The sequence below is a fragment of the Scyliorhinus canicula genome, chromosome 24 (assembly GCF_902713615.1).
Source record: "Scyliorhinus canicula chromosome 24, sScyCan1.1, whole genome shotgun sequence".
Lineage (NCBI taxonomy): Eukaryota > Metazoa > Chordata > Chondrichthyes > Carcharhiniformes > Scyliorhinidae > Scyliorhinus > Scyliorhinus canicula.
Genome location: NC_052169.1, coordinates 8,017,906 through 8,040,696, shown reverse-complemented (window position 1 = coordinate 8,040,696; position 22,791 = coordinate 8,017,906). Strand labels below are relative to the sequence as shown.

The 22,791-nt window shown below is 48.2% G+C and overlaps 1 protein-coding gene across 2 annotated transcripts in view; it reads right to left on the bottom strand.

Annotated features, from left to right (window-relative positions):
- The window catches only part of LOC119956918 (sorbitol dehydrogenase-like), a 50,128-nt gene that overhangs the window by 15,032 nt on the left and 12,305 nt on the right, over positions 1 to 22,791 (bottom strand). For both annotated transcript variants that reach the window (XM_038784489.1, XM_038784488.1), the window contains exons 3-8: positions 18,310 to 18,474; positions 13,131 to 13,290; positions 10,260 to 10,378; positions 10,051 to 10,116; positions 6,854 to 7,029; positions 5,500 to 5,621 (exon numbers count right to left, since the gene is read on the bottom strand). In XM_038784489.1, coding sequence (XP_038640417.1) covers positions 5,500 to 5,621; positions 6,854 to 7,029; positions 10,051 to 10,116; positions 10,260 to 10,378; positions 13,131 to 13,290; positions 18,310 to 18,474 — 808 coding nt within the window. The remainder of the gene's footprint in view (positions 1 to 5,499; positions 5,622 to 6,853; positions 7,030 to 10,050; positions 10,117 to 10,259; positions 10,379 to 13,130; positions 13,291 to 18,309; positions 18,475 to 22,791) is intronic.

Below are 22,791 nucleotides of genomic sequence, written 5' to 3'. Positions count from 1 at the left end.
GCATGGCCAATCCACCTAACCTGCACATCTTTGGACTGTGGGAGGAAACCGGAGTACCTGGAGGAAACCCACGCACACACGGGGAGGATGATACATAGAAGCTAGGATCAGAAGGAGGCCTTTTGGCCCTTCGAGTCTGCTCCGCCATTTATCACGATCATCCAACTCATGCCACCTGAGGCCATGGGGTCGGAACCCGGGATTCGTCTGGGTGCCTGGTTCCCGACCCCACTTTGAAAATCAGTCCCCTTTTGATTGTTTAAAGGGCAATCCATTCCTTGACGAAGGTGATCCTCTCTCTGTGTTTACATGATCAAACAGAGGGCTGTGAAGTCTAATCCTGCTTTCTCCCCACAGCCTTTGATCCCGTTCTCTCCCAGTGTTATATCTAGTTCTCGGGATTACAACAGTGACTATGCTTCTCAAGCATCACATCACATGGGGCTGGTTTAGCTCACTGGGCTAAATCACTGGCTTTTAAAGCAGACCAAGCAGGCCTGCAGCGTGGTTCGTATTCCCGTACCGGCCTCCCCGGACAGGCGCCGGAATGTGGCGACTAGGGGCTTTTCACAGTAACTTCATTTGAAGCCTACTCGTGACAATAAGCGATTTTCATTTCATCATTGGCTGTAAAGCGTTTTGTGAAGTCCTGAGGCTGTGATAGGCTCTTATCTTACCAAAAGGAGGCACAAGAGCTTCTGTGTAACTCAACTAGTAATATCCACTTTCCGCAAAATTTACAGTAATGACTGCAGTGGGGCAAATGAGCACAACGAGGAAAAAGTTGGTTGCAACTTTCTCTACAGGCTACTGGCAGACCTAAATTCCTATCGAAGAGGCCATTTATTCTGAAGAACTTCAAGACAATAAAGTTTGCGCAGAATTTACAACACGGGAGTAGGCTGTTTACCTTCCTCGGGTCCCCACCCTAGTCTCATTGTCCCTTTTGATCCCTTCTCAGGCAACCACCTATTCAGAAATGACCACATACTTTTAATCGCTAACTTCCTTCAGGACATTCCACAACCTCACGTGCCACTGCTGATCACGTAAACCCGGAGAGAGGATTACCTATGTCAAGGAATGGATTGAAGGGGCTGGTTTAGCTCACTGGGCTAAATCGCTGGCTTTGAAAGCAGACCAAGCAGGCCAGCAGCACGGTTCGATTCCCGTACCAGCCGCGCCAGAATGTGGCGACTAGGGGCTTTTCACAGTAACTTCATTGAAGCCTACTCCTGACAATAAGCGATTTTCATTTTCATTTCATGAGAAGGTCCAGCGCTCACCCCAGCACAAAGAGGCTCCGGGGGGAGCAGGTTGAAAGCAGAGCCGGATCATCTTTAACAGGCCTCATGATGTGCACTAACTAGCTTACCCCAGACGGGTTCGCCAAAATAAAGCTTTAAAATTTAATTTTGAACCGGACAGACCCCTTAACAAATTGCTTCAGGAGCTTAATGGGCTGTTAATGGGCAGTGAGCGGACTCTGCATTCTCTCACCCCACCCCCACTTCGAAAATCGCTAAATGTCGGGTGTCCCAGATGACCTCTAGTTCCGTGATTTTCAAGCGTGCAACACCTTTGAAAATTCCACCCACGTATCTAAAAAAAAGCTGAGGGAGTGGGAGAGGATGGTGGGCATTCAAGAAAACAAAGAGAGAGATGGGAAATCTGGGCCTCGAGTAGAATTTGTAGACATTGCTTTGGAAAAGAAACCTAAAGACTGCGGCACTCAGAGATTTCCTGTTGCCTTGCAGTTTGTACTTTAGAATCACATGCAAGCACAATGGGAGAGACAGGTCAGAGTGTAAATGGGTAGGAGAGTTAATATGCTGAGACAAAGGTAGCTCTTGCAGAAAAGGTGGAACTCAGCAAAGTGTTGAATGAAGAGCAAAATCTGCATTTGCTCTTCCCGATGCAGAAAAGACTGGATTTTGAACAGTTTACCCAATCGAGGAAATATCTGAAAGCCGCTTATCTCACGCTGAAAAAGTGGGTGTTGGAGGCCCAGTATAAATCTACGGGAGTAAGTAAAGGGCAGGTATCTCATATCCTACGTTTGTACGTGAAGGTGTCAGAAGAAGGCCAATTGGATGTAGGAGGTGGGGGAGGAGATGAAGCAGAGAGGGAACAATGCCTTTGGAATGTACAGACAGAAAGAGAGAGAAGACGGTGCACTTGGTGATAGGATCATGTTCATTTTGGGGTCAATTCTGTGCACAGTTCTTGGAGTGCGTTGCTTGAAATGCACCATATATCTGACAGCAGAAGCACTAGCATAGCTGAGTTCTGCTGACCCCAAGGCCATTAGAGCAACAGAGGCTGAGGCGAAACTGGATGTTCGCTGATATAGATAAAAGTGCCCTTCATAGAATCCACGGGATGGAATCCCTACCTGGCAGGAAGCCATTCGGCCCATTGAGTCTGCACCGGCCCTCCGGAAGAGCACTCTATCTGGGCCCACTCCCCCGCCTCATCCCCGTAACTCTGCGCATCGATCATGGCCAGTCCACCGAACTGCCACATCTTTGGACTGTGGGAGGAAACCGGAGCACCCAGGGGAAACCCACGCAGACACGGGGAGAGCGTGCAAACACCACACAGACAGGAATCGAACCCCGGACCCCGGCGCTGTGAGGCAGCAGATCTAACCACTGTGCCACCGCGCCGGTCCCAATTTGAGGAGCAAAAGAAGACAATCTTTGCAGCCAGCTATTTTCCAAGTTTGTTTTCCACAAATCATCGTGTCTTGTGGAGCATGGCACAGAGATGTGCCAAGATGCCGTACTAAATATCTTGAAAATATTTATTCTAATATCGAGCCAACAGGATTTAAGAGCTCGACAGATGATGAATGTCTACCTGTTATAAACCTTCATATTAACTCCGATTTCTCTGATTGCGGAGTGTTGCCAATCCTCTAGGGTTGCCCTGGAACATCCAGGAATTAAAGATTCATTGTCAGGACAACGCTGAGAGTAAGCTGGGAGAAGAATCATAGGGGCCTTAAAAGATTGCACGTTTAAAAAAAACTATTTAAACAGTTTTCTTTGCCAGTTCTAAAAGTTTCTGAGGACGAGTCGTACGGATTTGCGGGTTTCTCTCTTCGCAGATGCTGACAAAGCACAAAGATCAAAGAAAAGTACAGCACTGGAACAGGCCCTTCGGCCCTCCAAGCCCGCGCCGACGATGCTGCCCGCCTGAACTAAAATCTTCTACTCTTCCTGGGTCCGTATCCCTCTCTTCCCATCCTATTCATGTATTTGTCAAGATGCCCCTTAAATGTCACTAACGTCCCTGCTTCCACCACCTCCTCCGGCAGCGAGTTGACGGACCTGCTGAGCCTATTCAGCGTTTTCTGCTCAAGTTTCAGATCTTCAGCATGCGTAGTATTTTGCTTTCGTTAAAGATCAGGGGCGCGATTCTCCGCCCCCCACGCCGGGTGGGAGAATAGCGGGAGGACCTCCCGACATTTTTCATGCCCTCCCGCTATTCTGTCCCCCCCCCCCACGCCCGACCCACGGAAACGGCGAGCGGCGATTCTCCGAGGCCGATGGGCCGAGCGGCCGGGCCTTCACGCCCGTTTCAACACGGCAGCAAACACACCTGCTCGCTGCCATCGTGAAACGGGCGCCAAATGCCCATTTGGGGCATCTGGGGGCCCGATTGGCACGGCAGTACCACGGCCGTGCCAAGGGGGGCATAGGCCCGCAATCGGTGCCCACCGATCGCGGGCCGTTCGTCCGTAACAGACGCACTCTTTTCCCTCCGCCGCCCCGCAAGATCAAGCCGCCATGTCTTGCGGGGCAGCTGAGGGAAAAGACGGCAACTGCGGTGTCCAATCTGCGCATGCGCGGCCGACGTCATCGGCCGCGTCAGCCGGCGTGACGCTTGACGTGCGGCCTTGACGACCGTCGTCAAGGCCGCACCGCCGTGACGCACGGGGCCGCGCTCCTAGCCCCGCCCGGGGGGGAGAATCGGCCCCGGAGGTGGGCGTGAAGGCTGCCGTGGGTCACGGCCTGTCCCACGGCAGCCTTTACAATGCGGAGAATCTCGCCCTGTGAATTTGGGGAAATGAAAGACTTTGACCAACAGCCGATAACAATCCAATCGGGCAATGAAGAGAGTCTCTGCGAGGGCAACTCTCCTCGTCCCACACCCCCTCTCTTTTTCCCCATACCTCTGCATTTTAAAAAAATCTCCAGCTGATTGTCCAATCCCCTCTTTGAAAATCGCACTTGAATCTACCTCCGACACACTCTCAGGCAGCGATTCCAGATGCTAACCACTCGCTGCAAAGTGTTTTTTCCTCATGCTGCCATTGCTTCATTTGCCGATCACCTCTCGCTCTCTATCCTTCTGCCGTGAAACCATAAGACCATAAGATACAGGAGCAGAATTAGGCCACTCGGCCCATCAAGTCTGCTCCGCCATTTCATCATGGCTGATATGTTTCTTCTCCCCATTCTCCTGCCTTCTCCCCATAACCCCTGACCCCCTTATTAATCAAGAACCTATCTAAATCTGTCAGAAATACACTCAGTGATTTGGCCTCCACAGTCTTCTGCGGCAAAGAGTTCCATAGATTCACCACCCTCTGGCTGAAGAAATTCCACCTCATCTCCATTTTAAAGGGTCTTCCCTTCAGTCTGAGATGGTGTCCTCTGGTTCTAATTTCTCCTCCGAGTGGAAACATCCTCTCCATGTCCACTCTATCCAGGCCTCTCAGTATTCTGTAAGTTTCAATAAGATCCCCCTTCATCCTTCTAAACTCCAGTGAATACTGACCCAGAGTCCTCAACTGCTCTTCATACGACAAGCTCTTCATTCCAGGGATAATTCTTGTGAACCTCCTCTGGATCCATTCCAAGGCCAGCACATCCCTCCTGAGATGCGTGACCCCAAACTGCTCACAATACTCCAAACAGGGTCTGAACAGAGCCTTATACAGCCTCAGAAGTACACCCCTGCTCTTGTATTCTAGCCCTCTCGACATGAATGCTGACATTGCATTTTCCTTCCTAACTGCCGACTGAACCTGCACGTTAAGAGAATCTTGAACTAGGACTCCTGAGTCAATGGGAACAGCTTCTCCCTGTCTCCTCTGTCCAACCCAGTCATGATTTGATGGTGTTTTATGGAGGGCAGTTAACAGGCAACCATATTGTTATGGATTTGTAGGTCAGACCAGTTAAGGACGGCAGATTTCCTATAGAACATTAGCGAACCAGGTGCGCTTTTACAACAACTCATGACAGTTTCAACGGTTCTATTGCACAGACTAGCTTTATATTCCACATTTATTTATTAATTCAATTGAAATTCCACCAGTGCCGTGGTGGCATTTGAACCCATGTGCCCAGTGCAATAGCCTGGTGCTCTGGATGGTTAGCCCAGTGACACTACCCGCTATGTCATCACATTCCCATAAATTAGCATTAAAGGCTAGGATTGGAGAAATCAATCTGTTGCTGGAATGAGGAATGTGTCAGTACTTACGTGTTACAATATCTGAACATTCCCCGGATATCAACCTCTCGGATCGCTGCGTTTAGCAGGGGCACGCTGACCAAAGCTGGGCCGTGACCAACCAGCAGTACAGTCCCTCCTGAGAGAGTAGACTAAGAGAAATAGCACATGCATCAGCTAAGATGGAGGGAAAAGCAATTCTGAACAATAAAGGCACAGAACTACTGATCGATAAAGCACCTCGAAAGTGACATGTCTTATCTGTACCCAATTTAGTCCCTTGTGAATTTTCACGCCAGTTAAATTTACCCCATTTCATGTATATTTATTATATATTATGGCAGCACGGTAGCACAGTGGTTAGCACTGCCACTTCACAGCGCCAGGGACCCGGCGTGTGTGGTGGTATGATTTGCATAGCTGTCTGCCATTGGTGCAGAACACCGGCTTACCATTGGCCCTGGTCGGTCATGTGCCTCTCGACCGATTGGTTGAGACCAGTCATGTGACAGCTCTCCAATTGGTCGAGAGGCTGAGTTAACCACGCCTCCAGATCGAGGTATAAATAGCCAGAACGCCCAGCGGTCGTCCATTTACTGTAGTCGACCGCAGGGCTAACTTCTAGCTTATTAAAGCCTAACGTTTGTACAGCAACTCGTCTCGCGTTCGATTGATGGTTCATCACCGTGTCTGCGTGGGTTTCCTCTGGGTGCTCCGGTTTCCTCCCACAAGTCCCGAAAGACGCGCTTGTCAGGTGAATTGGACATTCTGAATTCTCCCTCGGTGTACCCGAACAGGCGCCGGAGTGTGGCGACTGGGGAATTTTCACAGTAACTTCGTTGCAGTGCTAATGTAAGCCTAGTTTACTCTGAGCTTAGCTTCTGACACAAAGATTGCTGACTTTCAGTTTGTGCAACATCACTGAACCAGGGACCAGAAATACAAGGTCGTCCTTACTAGGTCCAACAGGGGAATAAGTGGGGGGGGGGGGGGGGGATTCTTTACTCAAGTGAGTAGTTAGAATGTGAAACTCGCCATCACAGGGAGCGGGTGTTGCTTCCAAAAGGAAACTAGACGGGTACATGAGAGAAAAGGGGAACAGAAAGATGGGCTGACAGGCTGAGATAGATGAGGGTAAATGGAATGGAAAGATGCCTGTGAATATAAAAATCAGCACAGACTAGTTGGGCTGGATGGCCTGTTTCTGGGCTGTACTGCATATTCAGTGCCAAAACTGATTTATTTTTTAAAAAATCTGCTTTGGCCCACTTGTTTGTCACAGGATTGACCTGGCCCAGAGGAAACTTACTTCTTATGCTGCACAGCTGGGCTACGGCCTTGGCTATATCAAAAGGATAGTAATTCCATCTAATTCAGTACTTACATAGATACCAGCGTGGACACAGAACTCTGCACCAGTGCATTCGATGGTGGAGTCTGGCATGCAGCCAAGAGCCTCCTCCACTTTCTGGGCAAGTTCCTGCGGTGTCTCCTTCGTCACCAATATTGTAAAATCAGCCCCCACCTCCTTTGCCTTCTCCAGTCGGGTGCTTGATAAATCTAGGAAAACAAACCCATCTCCAATTCACCGGAAAATCCCAAAGTTTCCTCCAGGTGTTGCTCAGAGCGTCGAGGGGTTGGAGTGGGATGGGGTTGAACACGGGGTCTCGTTGTATGCGGGCAATCTTCTGTCATACATTTCGGACCCGGTCGGCAGTTTTGATAGGATGGTGGAGATCCTGGGGGAATTTGGCTGTTTTTCAGGGTATAAATTGAACATGGGGAGAGGTGAGGTGTCCCCGATTAATGCTGGAGGGCAGGAGTGGAGGCTTGGGCAGCTGTCGTTCTGGGTGGTGGACTCTCGGGGTACAGGTGACGCGGAGCTGCTTAAATTGAATTTGGTGCGATTGGTGGAGGGAATGAAGGAGGACTGTAAGCGGTGGGATGTGTTGCCACTGTGTGGTGAATGTAATATATATATATATATATATGATAATTCACACTGTCTTTGTAAGCGCAGTAGCGCTATCCTACCACTAGGGGGAGTAGCTCTGGGAGTACTCAGGAACTTGTACTGGGCTCCACCTTTGGCTCCGCCCACGATGCCTCCCCCTAGTGCAGCTGTATAAATACCCTTGTCCAGAGTCAGCCTGAGTTCACTAAGAGTTCATCAACGGGTAACAGGCTGGCTCTGAAGTAAGTCGATTAAAGCCTAGATTCATATCAGAAACACGTGTCTGGTGAATTGATGGTTCCATCACACTGTTACTGGCTGGGTATGTGCAGACGGTTATATTGGCGGTGCTGCCCAGGCTATTGTTCGTGTCCAAAAACCTCCCCATCTTTGTTCCCAAGTCTTTATGTAGGAAGATAAATGGGATAATTTTGGGTTCATGTGGGTGGGAAAGACCCCGCAAGGTGAGGAGATGCGATCTCAAAGGAAACGTAACTGACTGAACTGAAAATTATTCAATTAACACGAGGAAGGCCGATTTCAGGAAGCTCAGATACGAAGCTCTCTGTAACTTCAAGACAGGGTGTGGAGGTATGACTAGGGAGATTACAGTACCCTAGAACGAAGCTGCCATTGGTGCAGAAGACTCGCTGCCCATTGGCCCAGGCAAGTCATGTGACTCTCTGCCAATTGGCTGAGGCTAGACATGTGCCTCCCCGCCGATTGGCTGAGAGGTAGGTAGCTCCGCCTACGAGGCGGGGTATAAGAACCCGTACCGGCTGGCAGTCGGCCTTTCTCTGTATGTCTACTGCCGGGCACATATCTAGTGTATTAAAGCCTGTCGTTTGGAACTACCTCTCGCCTCGTGTCCGATTGATGGTGCATCACAGGGCGACGATTTTGAGTGGAGATATTTTCAGACGGAGCACTCAATAACACTTGTAAAAGACAAAGGGGACATTGGAGCATTGTAATTGCATACGTGGCTCACTCACACTTCCTGGCTCAGTATTTACTGGCCCATGTGTTCGATTTGTATCTCGGTTACATGCATCGCTGAGCAATGCAGGAAGTTCAAAATCACAATATTAAAGAGAAGTTGGCAATTGTTGCAATGAAGAGCTATTTTTGTGCCATGCTATCATATCTTGATTAGTAATTTTGTGTCTTAATCTGGAAAGGACTACGGGTTGAATTATGGACTGACTCATAAGGCATTTTTCTTTATATAACGGAGGTGCTTGTTTGGCATAAAGCAAACCCCCTTCAGTTCTCTGCCCCAAGACAGGTCGGATCCACAGCGCCATGACATCTACCCCTGGGGGGGCAAGGAGGGAGGTGTAGAAACCAGCCCAGCCGGAAAGGGGATCAAACCCTGTGCTGTTACCACCAACCTGATCCACACTTGCTCCAACACATGGCTGACCAGGAACCTCTCCAGTTCTTACTGCCTGCCATCGGCACGTGCGGAAGGATTTACAAATCGAAAATCAACCAGTTTGGCCACCTTCCTCGGCCGTCAGGTCCTGGGCGGGACTTGAACCTGGAGCCTTTAAAGCAGAGGTAGGTGATGTGTTGGGCGCTCTGGATCCGTGGAACACAAACAGGCCACCAACACTTAAAATAGTACAACACTATTTTATTAAACTACAAACTGTTGAACATACTCTTACTGTGGGTTAACACGATGTTAGATTAAACTAAAGACCTGTGCCTATCCTAACCAGTCTATTCACTCAGCACATGGTGAGGATCTGTGCTGTAAGCTGTAAGCTCTGTACTTCTGAAAGGCTGCATCCCGAATGAGCGTGAAAACTGATGCCCTCTGTCTTTATAGTGAGTGTGCTCTAACTGGTGATTGGCTGCGGTGTTATGCATGTTGATTGGTCCTACTGTATGTCCATCAGTGTGTGTGTCTGCACCTTGATATACTGGTGTGTATTATGACAGTAGGTACACTACCCATTACATCAGCAGACCTCCTTTATAAAGGGCTCATCACACTCCTTAAGATGCTAGAAGAAGGAAAATCATTAAAACATTTTCAACATGGTGAAAACTAAATCTTCCACAACCAGCATGATACAATGAGTACTGGTTCAATGGGGTACAGTGGTGGCCAGTTTAGCTCAGTTGTCTGGACCGTTGGATTGTGATACAGAGCAAGGCCAGCAGCACAAGTTTAATTCCCGTACTGGCTGAGGCTAATCATGAGGCCCTGCCCTCTCAAACTTGCCCCTTGCCTGAGGTGTGGTGATCCTCAGGTTAAATCACCACCAGTCAGCTCCCCCCCCCCTCCAAGGGGAAAGCAGCCTATGATCATCTGGGACTGTGGTGAGTTTACTAACTTTACTTTTACGATGAGTAGAAATCAGGTTCAGGTAAAGATCTGAAAAGTCAACAGGTGAATGGAGTTGGGTATTTGACTCCCAACTCCCTATATTTGTCAATAAGTGAACTTTTTCTTCTAAACTAGGACCTCCTCGCCATTTTCATCCAGGGGAGGAGGTCAATGCCCAGCTCGGGGGCAGTGAGGCTGCTTTACTGGGGTCTGAACAAAAAGAAGACACACAGGAATCTTCCACTCAAAGAGAATCGAGCAAGACCAAAAAAAACCCCCAACTTACCACAGATCACAACTTGAGCCGCCCCCATTGCCTTGGCAACCAGCAGATTCAGAAGTCCAATGGGCCCTGAAGAATTAAATAAGGATGGAAGGTGACTTTGTTTTTGTGCTGGCTGTGAGTAACTTAAATAGATATGGTGCACAGAATATGTTATCGTCAAACCTATTCGATGGCTGATGACATCTGGAATAAGTAACCCAGATGCTTACCTGCTCCACAGATCAAGATTTTGCTGCCCAGTTTCACACGTCCTCTACGACACGCATGAATGGCAACTGAAAGAGGTTCAATAAAAGCACCTTCTTCAGAGCTCACACACTCAGGCAGCCTGAAAGAAAGGAACAACTTTGGTCACATGCATCAGTAAACAAATGTTAGTATCATCCCCTCGACTTAGCGCTTGCAATTACCATGAGCCGAGGCTCTTATTGAGCCAGTTTCCCGGGCCGCAATGTCATAGTCACGGGGTAAGTGTGCGATCGGGAGAAATGTCTTCACTCAGAGGATTGTATCTCTTTGAAATTCCTTACCCTGGAGAGCTAGTCTTTCGGTATACTGAAGACTTTTGAGCCTTCAGGTAATCAAGGAAGTTAAGGATAAGGATAGGGGGGGGTGGAGTGGAGTTCAGGTGACGATCAGCCGTGATCTGACTGAATCCTGGAGCAGGTTTGAAAGGCCAGGGTCCCAGGTTCGATTCCTGGCTTGGGTCACTGTCTGTGCGTAGTCTCTACGTTCTCCCCGTGCCTGCGTGGGTTTCCTCCGGGTGCTCCGGTTTCCTCCCACAAGTCCCGAAAGACGTGCTGTTAGGTGAATTGGACATTCTGAATTCTCGCTCTGTACCCGAACAGATACTGGAATGTGGTAACTGGGGGCTTTTCACAGTAACTTCATTCCAGTGTGATACTAGTATAACGGTGACGTTACTGGACTTGTAATCCAGTGGCCCAGATTAATGCTCTGGATCCATAAACCTGAGTCCCACTACAGCAGCAGGGGGCAAAATTAAATTCAATTATTTACTAAATCAGGAATAAAACGCTAGCCTCATTAATAATGATCCTGAAAGTACCAGATTGTCATTAAAAAACATCTGGTTTAACAAATGTCCTTCAGGGGCACAAAGCTGACCGACATTTAACTCCAACCTCACAGCAATGTGGTTGATTCTTAATTGCCCTCTGCAAGCCATTCATTTGTATGAAACAGAAGGGAAAAAAGCATTGTGTATCTGCACTGCATTGTCTGCAGCTGTTCACCACCTTCCCATGGATAAGTGGATTGCCAAGAATGAGTAAAAACCATCAAAGTTGATTACAGAAGGGCTATTTAGAGCATATTAAAGCAGCAACTATTTTGGCAAGTTTAGTCAGTCCTTAGTCTGTGCTCACCTGTTATGTTTCGTTGAGGTGGTGTAATGCATTGCTGGAGTTAAAGGATTGAAGCACAGACCTTGCTGGAGTTGAAGGATTGAAGCAGGGACGGCACGGTGGCACAGTGGTTAGCACTGCTGCCCCACAGCACCGGGGACCTGGGTTCAATTCCGGCCTCAGGTGACCGTGTGGAGTTTCCATTTTCTCCCCGTGTCTGCGTGGGTTTCCTCCGGGTGCTCTGGTTTCCTCCCGCACTTCAAAGATGGTCGGGTTAGGTGGGTTGGCCGTTCTAAATTGCCCCTTAGCGTCCAAAGGTTAGGTGGGGTTATGGGGATAGGGCGGGGGATGGTTCTCATTACAGTGCTGTTTCGGAGGGTTGGCACAGACTCAATGGGCCAAATGGCCTACTTCTGCATTGTAGAGATTCTATGATCATGCTAATAATTTAAGTATAGGCAATACAGCGAGTTCCACATTCACTGACTTGTGACTGGGACAGCTTGTAATACAGGAAGATGCTCTGGGTGGGAGAATGGAGGTTACCATATAGCAGAATCTTTGGCATACCAATAGATACAGTCTGAACTCAATGAGCATCTGGGATGGAGCAACCACAGCCGGTAATCCCCGGCCGTTGCGATCCACCTTTCCCGTCGGCAGCGCACCTCCGTCCGCGAGTTTCCCGGCGATGTGGGCGGGCTTCAATGAGAAATCCCGTTGACAAGCGGCGAAATTAGAGAATCCCGCCACCAGCGAATAGCACAAAGCCGTGAAACATGCGGCTGGGGGACTGGGGAATCCCACCCTTCTTCTCAAAGGATGATGAACACTGCAGTTGGAGCACTGCTGACCCAAACAACACAACTGTAATTCCACGGAATATACCGGGCGCAATTCTCCCAACGGGAGTGCCGACGCCGGAGTGAAAACCGGAGTGTTTCACTCCGGCGTCGGAGGCCGCTCCTCGCCCCCTATTCTCCCACCCCCAAGGGGGCGAGGAGCGGCACCGCGTCAATTTCGCGCGCCGGGCCTTGACGCCGCGTCAAAACGGCACCGCATAAATGATGCGGCCGGCGGCGCTTAAATGACGTCACCCGCGCATGCGCGGTTACCGTCCTCCCCGCGGGCGCCCCACAAAACATGGAGGAGTACTGATTCATTAGGGTAGGGCAGGGTGGTCAAATTCTGCTCCTATGTCTCACAGGCCTATTGTCTTAGTTCCACAAGCCTGGATTGCAAGGTTTACAGGAATGAAACTATTTTGTTGGTGCAATAAGAAAATAACGGGGAGCTTCTCAAAGTTGTTGTGTTCCTGATGCCTAAGGGAGAAGCTTGGCGACCAGATTCTTTGGCCTTAATGCTCCTTTTCTCAAAATGCTTTCAGGTAGGCACACTTATTTACAAGAGTTGGGACCCTCTCAACAACAGACATGTTTAAGTTGTGAATCTTGAGCACAACGTACTCAGACCACAATGGAAGCGGTGGAAACAATGGTGAAGGGCAATGCCCAACTGAAGGTTGGCGTGTTAAAATGCCCCGTCACACACGGAGACGTTTTCAAGTCTGAGGTGGACCAGGGGCATTAGAGTGCAGTAGGAGTTAGTTGCCCCACTATTGGTGAACTGAAGCGAGGTTTGTCTGAGCCTCTCGAGAGGAGAACTTGCCTACGGTGGTCAGGTATCATCGAAACAGGTGACTCACAAACTCACTTGAAACAGTAGTTGGCATTGTGGGCATAGTACCGGCACAGGTGCCCATCATACGGTGGGGTAGCACAGCAGAACATTCTTGGAGACAGGTTGTAACGTCCTGATTTACAGAAGTCATCATTTTGTAGAGGGTAGGCAGGTTCAATGGCAACCCTGTCACCTGCAAGAAAGGAGATATTTAGCACAGGGGCTGTTTAGCACAACGCTAAATTGCTGGCTTTGAAAGCAGACCAAGCAGGCCAGCAGCATGGTTCGATTCCCGTAACAGCCTCCCCGAATAGGCGCCGGAATGTGGCGACTAGGGGCTTTTCACAGTAACTTCATTTGAAGCCTACTCGTGACAATAAGCGATTTTCATTTTCATTTTTTCAGATAGTTGACAGTTCTTGAACGGGTAAGATAAGGTACGGTAAAGGTGCCACAGTACCAGGTGACCCTAGGCTGCTTTTCCCTTTGAGGGGGGTAGAGCTGACCGGTGGTGATTTAACCTGAGGATCACCACATAGATTATCATAGAATCATAGAATTTACAGTGCAGAAGGAGGCCATTCGGCCCATCGAGTCTGCGCCGGGTCCTGGAAAGAGCACCCTACCCAAGGTCAACACCTCCACCCTATCCCCATAACCCAGTAACCCCACCCAACACTAAGGGCAATTTTTGACACTAAGAGCAATTTATCATGGCCAATCCACCCAACCTGCACATCTTTGGACTGTGGGAGGAAACCGGAGCACCCGGAGGAAACCCACGCACACACGGGGAGGATGTGCAGACTCCACACAGACAGTGACCCAAGCCGGAATCGAACCTGGGACCCTGGAGCTGTGAAGCAATTGTGCTAACCACAATGCTACCGTGCTGCCCTAAATCTCAGGCGAGGGACAAGATTGAGAAGACCAGGGTCTGCGTGAATAACCTCAGCCAGTTCGGGAATTGAACCCGCGCACTGCATCATGAACCAGCCTAGCCAAGTGAGCTAAACCATCCCCGGTTCATTAATAAAGGCATTGTTGTGAGGATAAACAGTGGGAGGGAAGTGGGTGGGGGGAGGGGGGTGGGGGGGGGGGGGGGGGGGGGGCGGCGCGTGGAGGGTATCCCTTGAAATTCATACCTAAAACAAATCTGTCCATCTTTTTCTTGAAAGCTCCAATACTGTCACCCAGATTCCACAGTAGAATTCCAGGTTTCCACCACCCTCTGTGTGGAAAAAGTGCTTCTTGAATTCACTCCTTAATGAACATTGCAATTAGGAGCAGGATTAAGCCATTCAGCCCCTCGAACCCGCTCTGCCATGGCTGATCCCATCATGCCCCAACTCCACTTTCCTTCTCGTTCTCCATAACCCTTCAACCCATTACTAATTAAAAATCTGTCCAGCTCCTTACATTTACTCGATGTCCATTGCATTCTGGGATAGCCAATTGCACAGATTGATGACCCTTTGACAGAAGTAATTTCTCCTCATCCCTGTTTTAAATCTGCCAACCTTAATCCTAAAACTACGACTTCTCATTCTACATGGTGGGGTGGCACGTTGGCACAGTGGTTAGCACTGCTGCTTCAAATTGCCAGGGACCTGGGTTCAATTCTGACTTGTGCGGAGTTTGCACATTCTCCCCCTGACTGCATGGGTTTACTCCAGGTGCTCCATTTCCCCCCCACAGTCCAAAAGATGTGCAGGTTATAGGTAGGGTTATGGGGATAGGGCGGGGGAGTGGGCCTGAGTCGGGTGCTCTTTCAGAGGGTCAGTGGAGCCTTGATGGGCCAAATGACCTCCTTCCGCACTGCAAGGATTCTATGATTGCCCCACAAGAAGAAGCAGCTGCTCTACATCTGCTTTGTCAATACCTTTTTATCATCGTATGTCCCTCAATTAGATCCCCTCTCATTCTTCTAAACTCGAGACAGTATCGTCCTAAACTGCTCAGTCTCTCTTCACACGACAAAACCCTCATCTCTGGAATCAATCTAGTGAACCTCCTCTGAACTGCCTCCAATGCAACTACATCCCTCCTCAAATAAGGGGACCAAAACTATACACAGTACTCCAGGTGCAGCATCGCCAATGCCTTGTAGAGTTCCTCCAACACTTCCTACTTTTATACTCTATTCCTTTCGCTATAAAGGCCAAAATTACATTTGCCTTCTTCATTACCTGCTGTAGCTGCTTGCTAGTTTTCTGCAATTCATGCACAAGGGCACCCAGATCCCTCTGTACCAAAGCACTCTGAGGTCTCTCCCCATTTAGATAATAAGTTGCCTTTTCATTTTTCCGACCAAAATGGATAACCTCACACTTATGAACGCTGAACGGCATCTGCCAATTTTGGCCCGCTCACCTAACCTATATTAATTTGTATATCTCCTAGGACTGAACCCAATGGGACCCCACTACTTACATCTTGCCAACAAGAAAAAGACCCATTTACCTGACCCTCTGCTTTCTGTCAGCTAGCCAGTCTTCTATCCAAGATAAGGAATTACCCGTAATCCTATGTGATTTTACCTTGTGTATTAATCTTTTGTGTGTCACCTGATCAAATGCCTTCTGAAAGTCCAGATATACTACATCTACAGGATCCCCATTATCTACTTGGCTTGTTACATCTTCGAAAAACTCTGGCAAATTAACCAAACACGATTTACCCTTCATGAAGCCATGCTGACTCTGATGGATTGCGTTGTGACTTTCTAAACGTCCTGCTATTACTTCCTCAATAATGGATTCTAACAATTTCCCAAAGACAGATGTTATACTTACTTATCTATCGTTTTCTATTTTCTGTCTCCTTCCCTTTTTGAATAAGCATTAGGATTGAATTAGCATTTTTCTAATCCACTGGAACCTTTCATGCATCGAGGGAATTTTGGAATATTATAACCAATGGATCCACTATCTTCACTGCCACTTCCTTCAAGACCCTAGAATGTAGGCCATCAGGCCTTGGGGACGTATATGCCTTCAATCCCGATTATTTGTTTTGTACTTTTTCCCAATAAATGATGATTGTTCTATGTTCCTCCCTTTCTATTACCTCCATGTTACCTGTTACTATTGGGGTGGTACTAGCGTTGTGAAAACCCAGAAAAAATACTGATTTAATGTCTGCTATTTCTGTTCTCCCCATGATTAACTCCCTGGTCCCATCCTTCAATGGACCAACATTGACTTTAGCTACTCTCTTCCCTTTTATATACTTACACAAAATTTTGATATCCTTTTCCATATTTTGCGCTAGCTTTCTTTCATAATTTACTTTTGCTCTTTTTGTTACTTTTTTAATAACCCTTTGTTGATTTTTAAAGGTTTTCTGATCTTCCAGCCTGCCACTGTCCTTTACAATATGGGTATGCCTTAGTTTCTGTCTTTATGTTATCTTTAGCTTCTTTGATTAGCTGTGGATGATTTCCCCTTCTTGCCATCTTTCTTCCCCTCCCCTCTGTAATATATTTTAGTTGGGAGAGATTGAATATCTACTTCAACAACTGCCACTGCTCATCGACTGTCTGGCTTTTTAGTCTTCCTGCCCAGTCCATCAGGGCCAAATCTGTCATCGTGTCTATGTAATTAGAACATAGAACATAGAACATAGAACAGTACAGCACAGAACAGGCCCTTCAGCCCTCGATGTTGTGCCGAGCAATGATCACCCTACTCAAACCCACGTATCCACCCTATACCCGTAACCCAACAACCCCCCCAACCTTACTTTTTTAGGACACTACGGGCAATTTAGCATGGCCAATCCACCTAACCCGCACATCTTTGGACTGTGGGAGGAAACCGGAGCACCCGGGGGAAACCCACGCACACACGGGGAGGACGTGCAGACTCCGCACAGACAGTGACCCAGCCGGGAACCGAACCTGGGACCCTGGAGCTGTGAAGCATTTATGCTAACCACCATGCTACCGTGCTGCCTCCAAATTACCTTTGTTGAACTCCAGAACGCCGGTGTGGGACTCATTTCTTGCCCTCAAACTGAATTTGTAATTCTATCATGCGATGATCACTCTTCCTGGAGGATCCTTAATTAATTCCTCCACATTGCACAAAACCAAATCCAGAATAGCCTGCCCCCTGGTTAGTTCCACAACATACTACTCCGAGAAACAATCTCTAATACATTCAATGAACTCCCCCTCAAGGCTATCCTTGCTAATTTGATTAATCCAGTCTATATGCATATTAAAAGCACCCATGCTTATTGCTGTACCTTTCTTCCAAGCCTCCAATATTTCCTGGTTTATACTGTGCCCCACTGCGGAACTACAGTTTGAGGACCTATAGATTGCTCCCACGAGGGACTTCTTTCCTTTGCTATTCCTTGATTCTAACCAGGCTGATCCATGTCTTGATCTTCAATGCCTGTATCATTTCTCAATACAGCACTGATACTTTCCCTTACCAGGAAAGCTACACCATCCCCTTTCCTTTCTGTTTATCCTTCCGAAATACTGGATATTCAACTCCCAGACCCGGTCTCCTTGTAACCATGTGTCAGTAATCACCAGCAAATCATAGCCCATTGTCTCTATTTGTGCTATTCACTCATCAGGGGCTGGTTTAGCACACTGGGCTAAATCGCTGGCTTTTAAAGCAGACCAAGCAGGCCAGCAGCACGGTTCAATTCCCATACCAGCCTCCCCAAACAGGTGCCAGAATGTGGCGACTAGGGGCTTTTCACAGTAACTTCATTGAAGTCTACTCATGACAATACGCAATTTTCACTTTCATTAATTTTGATCTGAATGCTTGGTCCTTAATCTTATTGACCCTGTGCCAATTAGCCCGTGGATCAGGTAGCAATCCGAAAATTATTACCTTTTTGGGTCTGCCTTTTAATTTAGCCCCTAGCTGCTCAAATTCCCTCAGCAGAACCTCTATCCTTGCTCGACCTTTGTCTTTAGTACCTATGTGGATCATGGCAACTTAAAAGGCATTTGCTCTCATTTTATGACTGTGTCATCTGTTTCGGGATTCCCGCAATTAAAGGAATTAGCTTTGCTGCATTAAGTTTAACAAAAATTCCAGTAACGTGGGTGACCTTCATTCATTACCCTCACCACCCCACATCCCCATACGTATTGGGAAAATTATAAGTTTGGATAAGGGCCGTGGCCATTTCTACCCGAAACAAAACTTGGCACTTTTCTCCAAGTTATAGATCCACCGACCTGCTTTGAGATGTTGCACGCCTGCTCCCACTTTAAACACAGTCCCTGAGCCTTCGTGTCCCAGCACCATTGGCTTTTTCATGAGGAAGTCGCCTAATTTTCCGTGTTGCCAGTAATGGACGTCTGAGCCGCAGATCCCAACAGCATTCATCTGCAGAAGCACCTCTGCAAGCACAACAGGGAAGAAAAAATTAGGCACGAGCAAATTTGATCTTTGGAAAGAACACTGAATGTGTCCAGGAATATTAGCTTCCTCCAGTGTTTGATTTATTTGGTACTCCTGCCATCACAGATTACTTTGATCGGAAAACCTCTGGAACACAACAAGAATAGTAACGAATAAAGCTATTGAGCCGAACAAGCCTCTTAGTTCTGGTGACTTTCCAACTTGTAGCATAATGGCCCAGTGGTTAGCACTGCTGCCTTACAACGCCAGAGACCCTGGTTCAATTCCAACCTTGGGTCACTGTCTGTGCGGAGTCTGTGTGGGTTTCCTCCGGGTGCCCCGGTTTCCTCCCACTGTCCAACGATGCGCAGGTTAGGCGGATTGGCCATGATCAATTGCCCCTTACTGTTTACATGGGGCTGCAGGGGTGTGGCGGGGGAGTGGGCCTAGGTTGAATGCTCTTTCAGAGGGTCAGTGGACAGTCGATGGGCCGAATAACCTTCTCATGCACTGTAGGGATTCTATAATATCCATTTAGATTACCCATTACAATGATTTTCCAAAGGGTGTTTATTCCAACGTTAAACATTTGGATATACACAGTGCCTTTAATATAGCAAAACATAGGGGGGTGAATCTGTAGAACCCTTTGCCGCAGAAGGTTGTTGAGTCCTAGTCATTGAGTGCCTTTAAGACAGAGATAGAAAGGTTCTTGATTAATAAGGGGATCAGGGGTTTGTGGAGAAGGCAGGAGAACGGGGATGAGAACCATATCCACCATGATTGCATCATGGAGCAGACTCGATGGCCAAATGGCCTAATTCTATTTCTATGTCTTACGTCTTATGGACAGTTAGAATGTCATGTGTGTTCTACCGAAGTTATGTGCGCCAAGTAACTGGGATTAAATGAAGATTAAAGGATTGGATAAAAGGAAATTAATTAGGATTCAGCTGCATTGTGGGCGTTTGAGACGCAGATTAACCTAGTAACAGGGTGAACAGATATTTACCTCAGTGAAGTGGAGAACAATAGGGCATAGAGTATCTGGAGCTAAAGATAAAGAGGGCGGGAGTTCAAAGAGAGAAATAAGAAGGGCTGTCGGACTTACATGCAAAGAGAGGGATCCCAAAGTCAAGTTGTTCAGATAAGATGACATCAAATGGAAAAGCTGTATATCAGTGGCAGTTAGTCCTGAAGTGGAGGAAAAGAGCTGACTGGAGACTAAGATCACATCCACGCTCGGCTGGAAGCTGAGCTCTCCCACAACAAGCTGCAGTCTGAAGACTGCTGATTTGAACCCGAGGTGGGCTACTCTAAATCAGAAGGAAGTGTCACAAAAGAAAGATACAGGTTGTGTACAAGAATTATTGTTGGATTTGGCACACAGTGTTGAAATCTATGGGCTGTTGTTTTGGGGAAGGTATATTCTAGAAGTTTAGGAAAGGAGATAGATTTGGAAAAGGGTTAATTTAATGATACTCTGTGTGTGAGCCATTATTGTAGTTAAGCACAATTTTTGTTCTATACTGTTGCTTTTCCCATTGTGTGGTTTAGAACAGGCATTGTCAAAGTCAGGGGCACGACCCGAGGGCGGGTCGTGGGTGGGTGTCGGGAGGGTCGCGGAGCCGTCCGTCGTGGCGCTCCCAATCGCGCAAATCCGCGCGCAACTGCCGCAGCCGACGGCTTTTAATAACGGCGGCTGCAAGCGGCCTTCAAAATGGCCAGGAACAGATTTTTAAAATTTGCCCACGCTGCGCATGCGTGCCCAATCATCGGCATGCACACGCAAAACTATGTGCATGTGCACCGATCATCGGGCCCGAGTGCGGCCGCATTTTTTGTACATGGTCGCAGCCTTTTTTTTTCCAAGTTTCGTGGGCCAAACGGACCAAAGGGGCAAAAGGACCATTGGGGCCAAAGGGACCCAAAACCATTTCCTCCATTTTTGTTAGCAACAAACAAGTTAAGAGAAAATGGTGGGTCGCGCAGGATAGCCGCGTGGGCCGCAAAGGTTGCTCGGCGTGGGCCGCAAAGGTCGGCCGGCATGGGTCGCGAAGGTCGGCCGTCGTGGGCCGCGAAGGTCAGCCGCGTGGGCCGCAAAGTTCGGCCGTCGTGGGCCGCGAAGGTTGCTCGGCGTGGGTCGCAAATGTCAGCCGACGTGGGTCGCAAAGGTTGGCCAGCATGCGTCGCGAAGGTCGGCCGGCATGTGCCCCGAAGGTAGGCTAGCGTGGGTCGCACAGGTCGGCCGTCGTGGGCCGTGAAGGTCGGCCAGGTTGGGTCCCACACGTTGGTCGGTTGGTAAAAATGGGTCCCCGGAAATGAAGTTTGTAAAATACTGGTTTACAGTTTAATAAACTTTTTTTATTTGAATGATCACAAGACTGAAAATTCCCTCACTTGTTTTCATCTCTTTCCTCACATTATACCAAATCGCAAAATAAACAGCTAAGAAGCGGCGTTCCAAGTTTCTCTTCCGGGATTTGGGATACCCCCGCATTTAACATCAGCGGGATTGTTAACATGAGTTGCTTTGATCATTCAACAATTTGCAAGAATGCTGGATTAAACAAGGAAGGAGTCACTACCTATCTGTACTTATTAAAGTTTCCACTTCTGAGAGTTTCCAGGAAAATTGCAGTACAATTCTCAAAGTCTCTGACCCTAGCTTCAGGAAATATTACCCAATTCGGAGTTACAATAACAGGACTGTTTCAACACTGCATTCCATTCTTGTCACAGAATTTACAGTGCAGAAGGAGGCCATTCGGCCCATCGAGTCTGCACCGGCTCTTGGAAAGATCACCCTACCCAAGGTCAACACCTCCACCCTGTCCCCATAACCCAGTAACCCCACCCAACAGTAAGGGCAATTTTGGATACTAAGGGCAATTTAGCGGTGCCAATCCACCTAACCTGCACATCTTTGGACTGTGGGAGGAAACCGGAGTACCCGGAGGAAACCCACGCACACACGGGGAGGATGTGCAGACTCCACACAGACAGTGACTCAATTCGGAATCGAACCTGGGACCCTGGAGCTGTGAAGCAATTGTGCTAACCACAATGCTACCGTGCTGCCCATTCTTCCAAGTATTAGCAAAGAAAATGACCAACTTTACTATGTATCATCCGTTTCCATTCTTAACACTCCAGAACCACAACCCTATCTTACATTTAAATGTGAAGAGTTTTGTAAGAATTATAAATTATTAATTATTAATTATAATTAATTATAATTATAACTCGAGGGTCGTTAGCCAAAGGGTTTCAGGAAATTGGCCAAAGGAATACAGGTGAGAGGAGGGCCCAGGTTTCCGACCTCAGATTGAGTTTTCCAAGTCGGGAGATTGCCTGCCTTGGTAATCCAATCTTTAAAAACATTCACCCTCAACTGAGATTTTCAGTCGGGGTGGGAGGGGCGAAGGCTGAAACATGAGTTGGGATGGGTGACCAGACAATGAATCTGCCGGCTGAAGTGTTGGCTAGTGTAGATTTGAGAGACGAACAGACACTTCCAACACTGAAGAACGTTCAACTCAATTTTATTAACAACTTCTAACTAACTAACACACGATGACTAACATAGAATTTAATGTTTAAAGGGCAGCACGGTAGCATGGTGGTGAGCATAAATGCTTCACAGCTCCAGGGTCCCAGGATCGATTCCCGGCTGGGTCACTGTCTGTGCGGAGTCTGCATGTCCTCCCCGTGTGTGCGTGGGTTTCCTCCGGGTGCTCCGGTTTCCTCCCACAGTCCAAAGATGTGCGGGTTAGGTGGATTGGCTATGCTAAATTGCCCTTAGTGTCCTAAAGAATAAGGTTAATGGGGGAGGGGGGGTTGTTGGGTTTCTGGTATAGGGTGGATACGTTGACTTGAGTAGGGTGATCATTGCTCGGCACAACATCGAGGGCCCAAGGGCCTGTACTGTTCTATAGAACATAGAACATAGAACAGTACAGCACAGAACAGGCCCTTCGGCCCTCGATGTTGTGCCGAGCAATGCTCACCCCACTTAACCCACGTAACCCGTATACCTGTAACCCAACAATCCCCCCATTAACCTTACACTACGGGCAATTTAGCATGGCCAATCCACCTAACCCGCACATCTTTGGACTGTGGGAGGAAACCGGAGCACCCGGAGGAAACCCACGCACACACGGGGAGGACGTGCTGACTCCGCACAGACAGTGACCCAGCCGGGAATCGAACCTGGGACCCTGGAGCTGTGAAGCATTGATGCTAACCACCATGCTACCGTGAGGCCCCTATGTTCCATGACTGTGGGTCTAAATGATGCTAACTTAAACTAG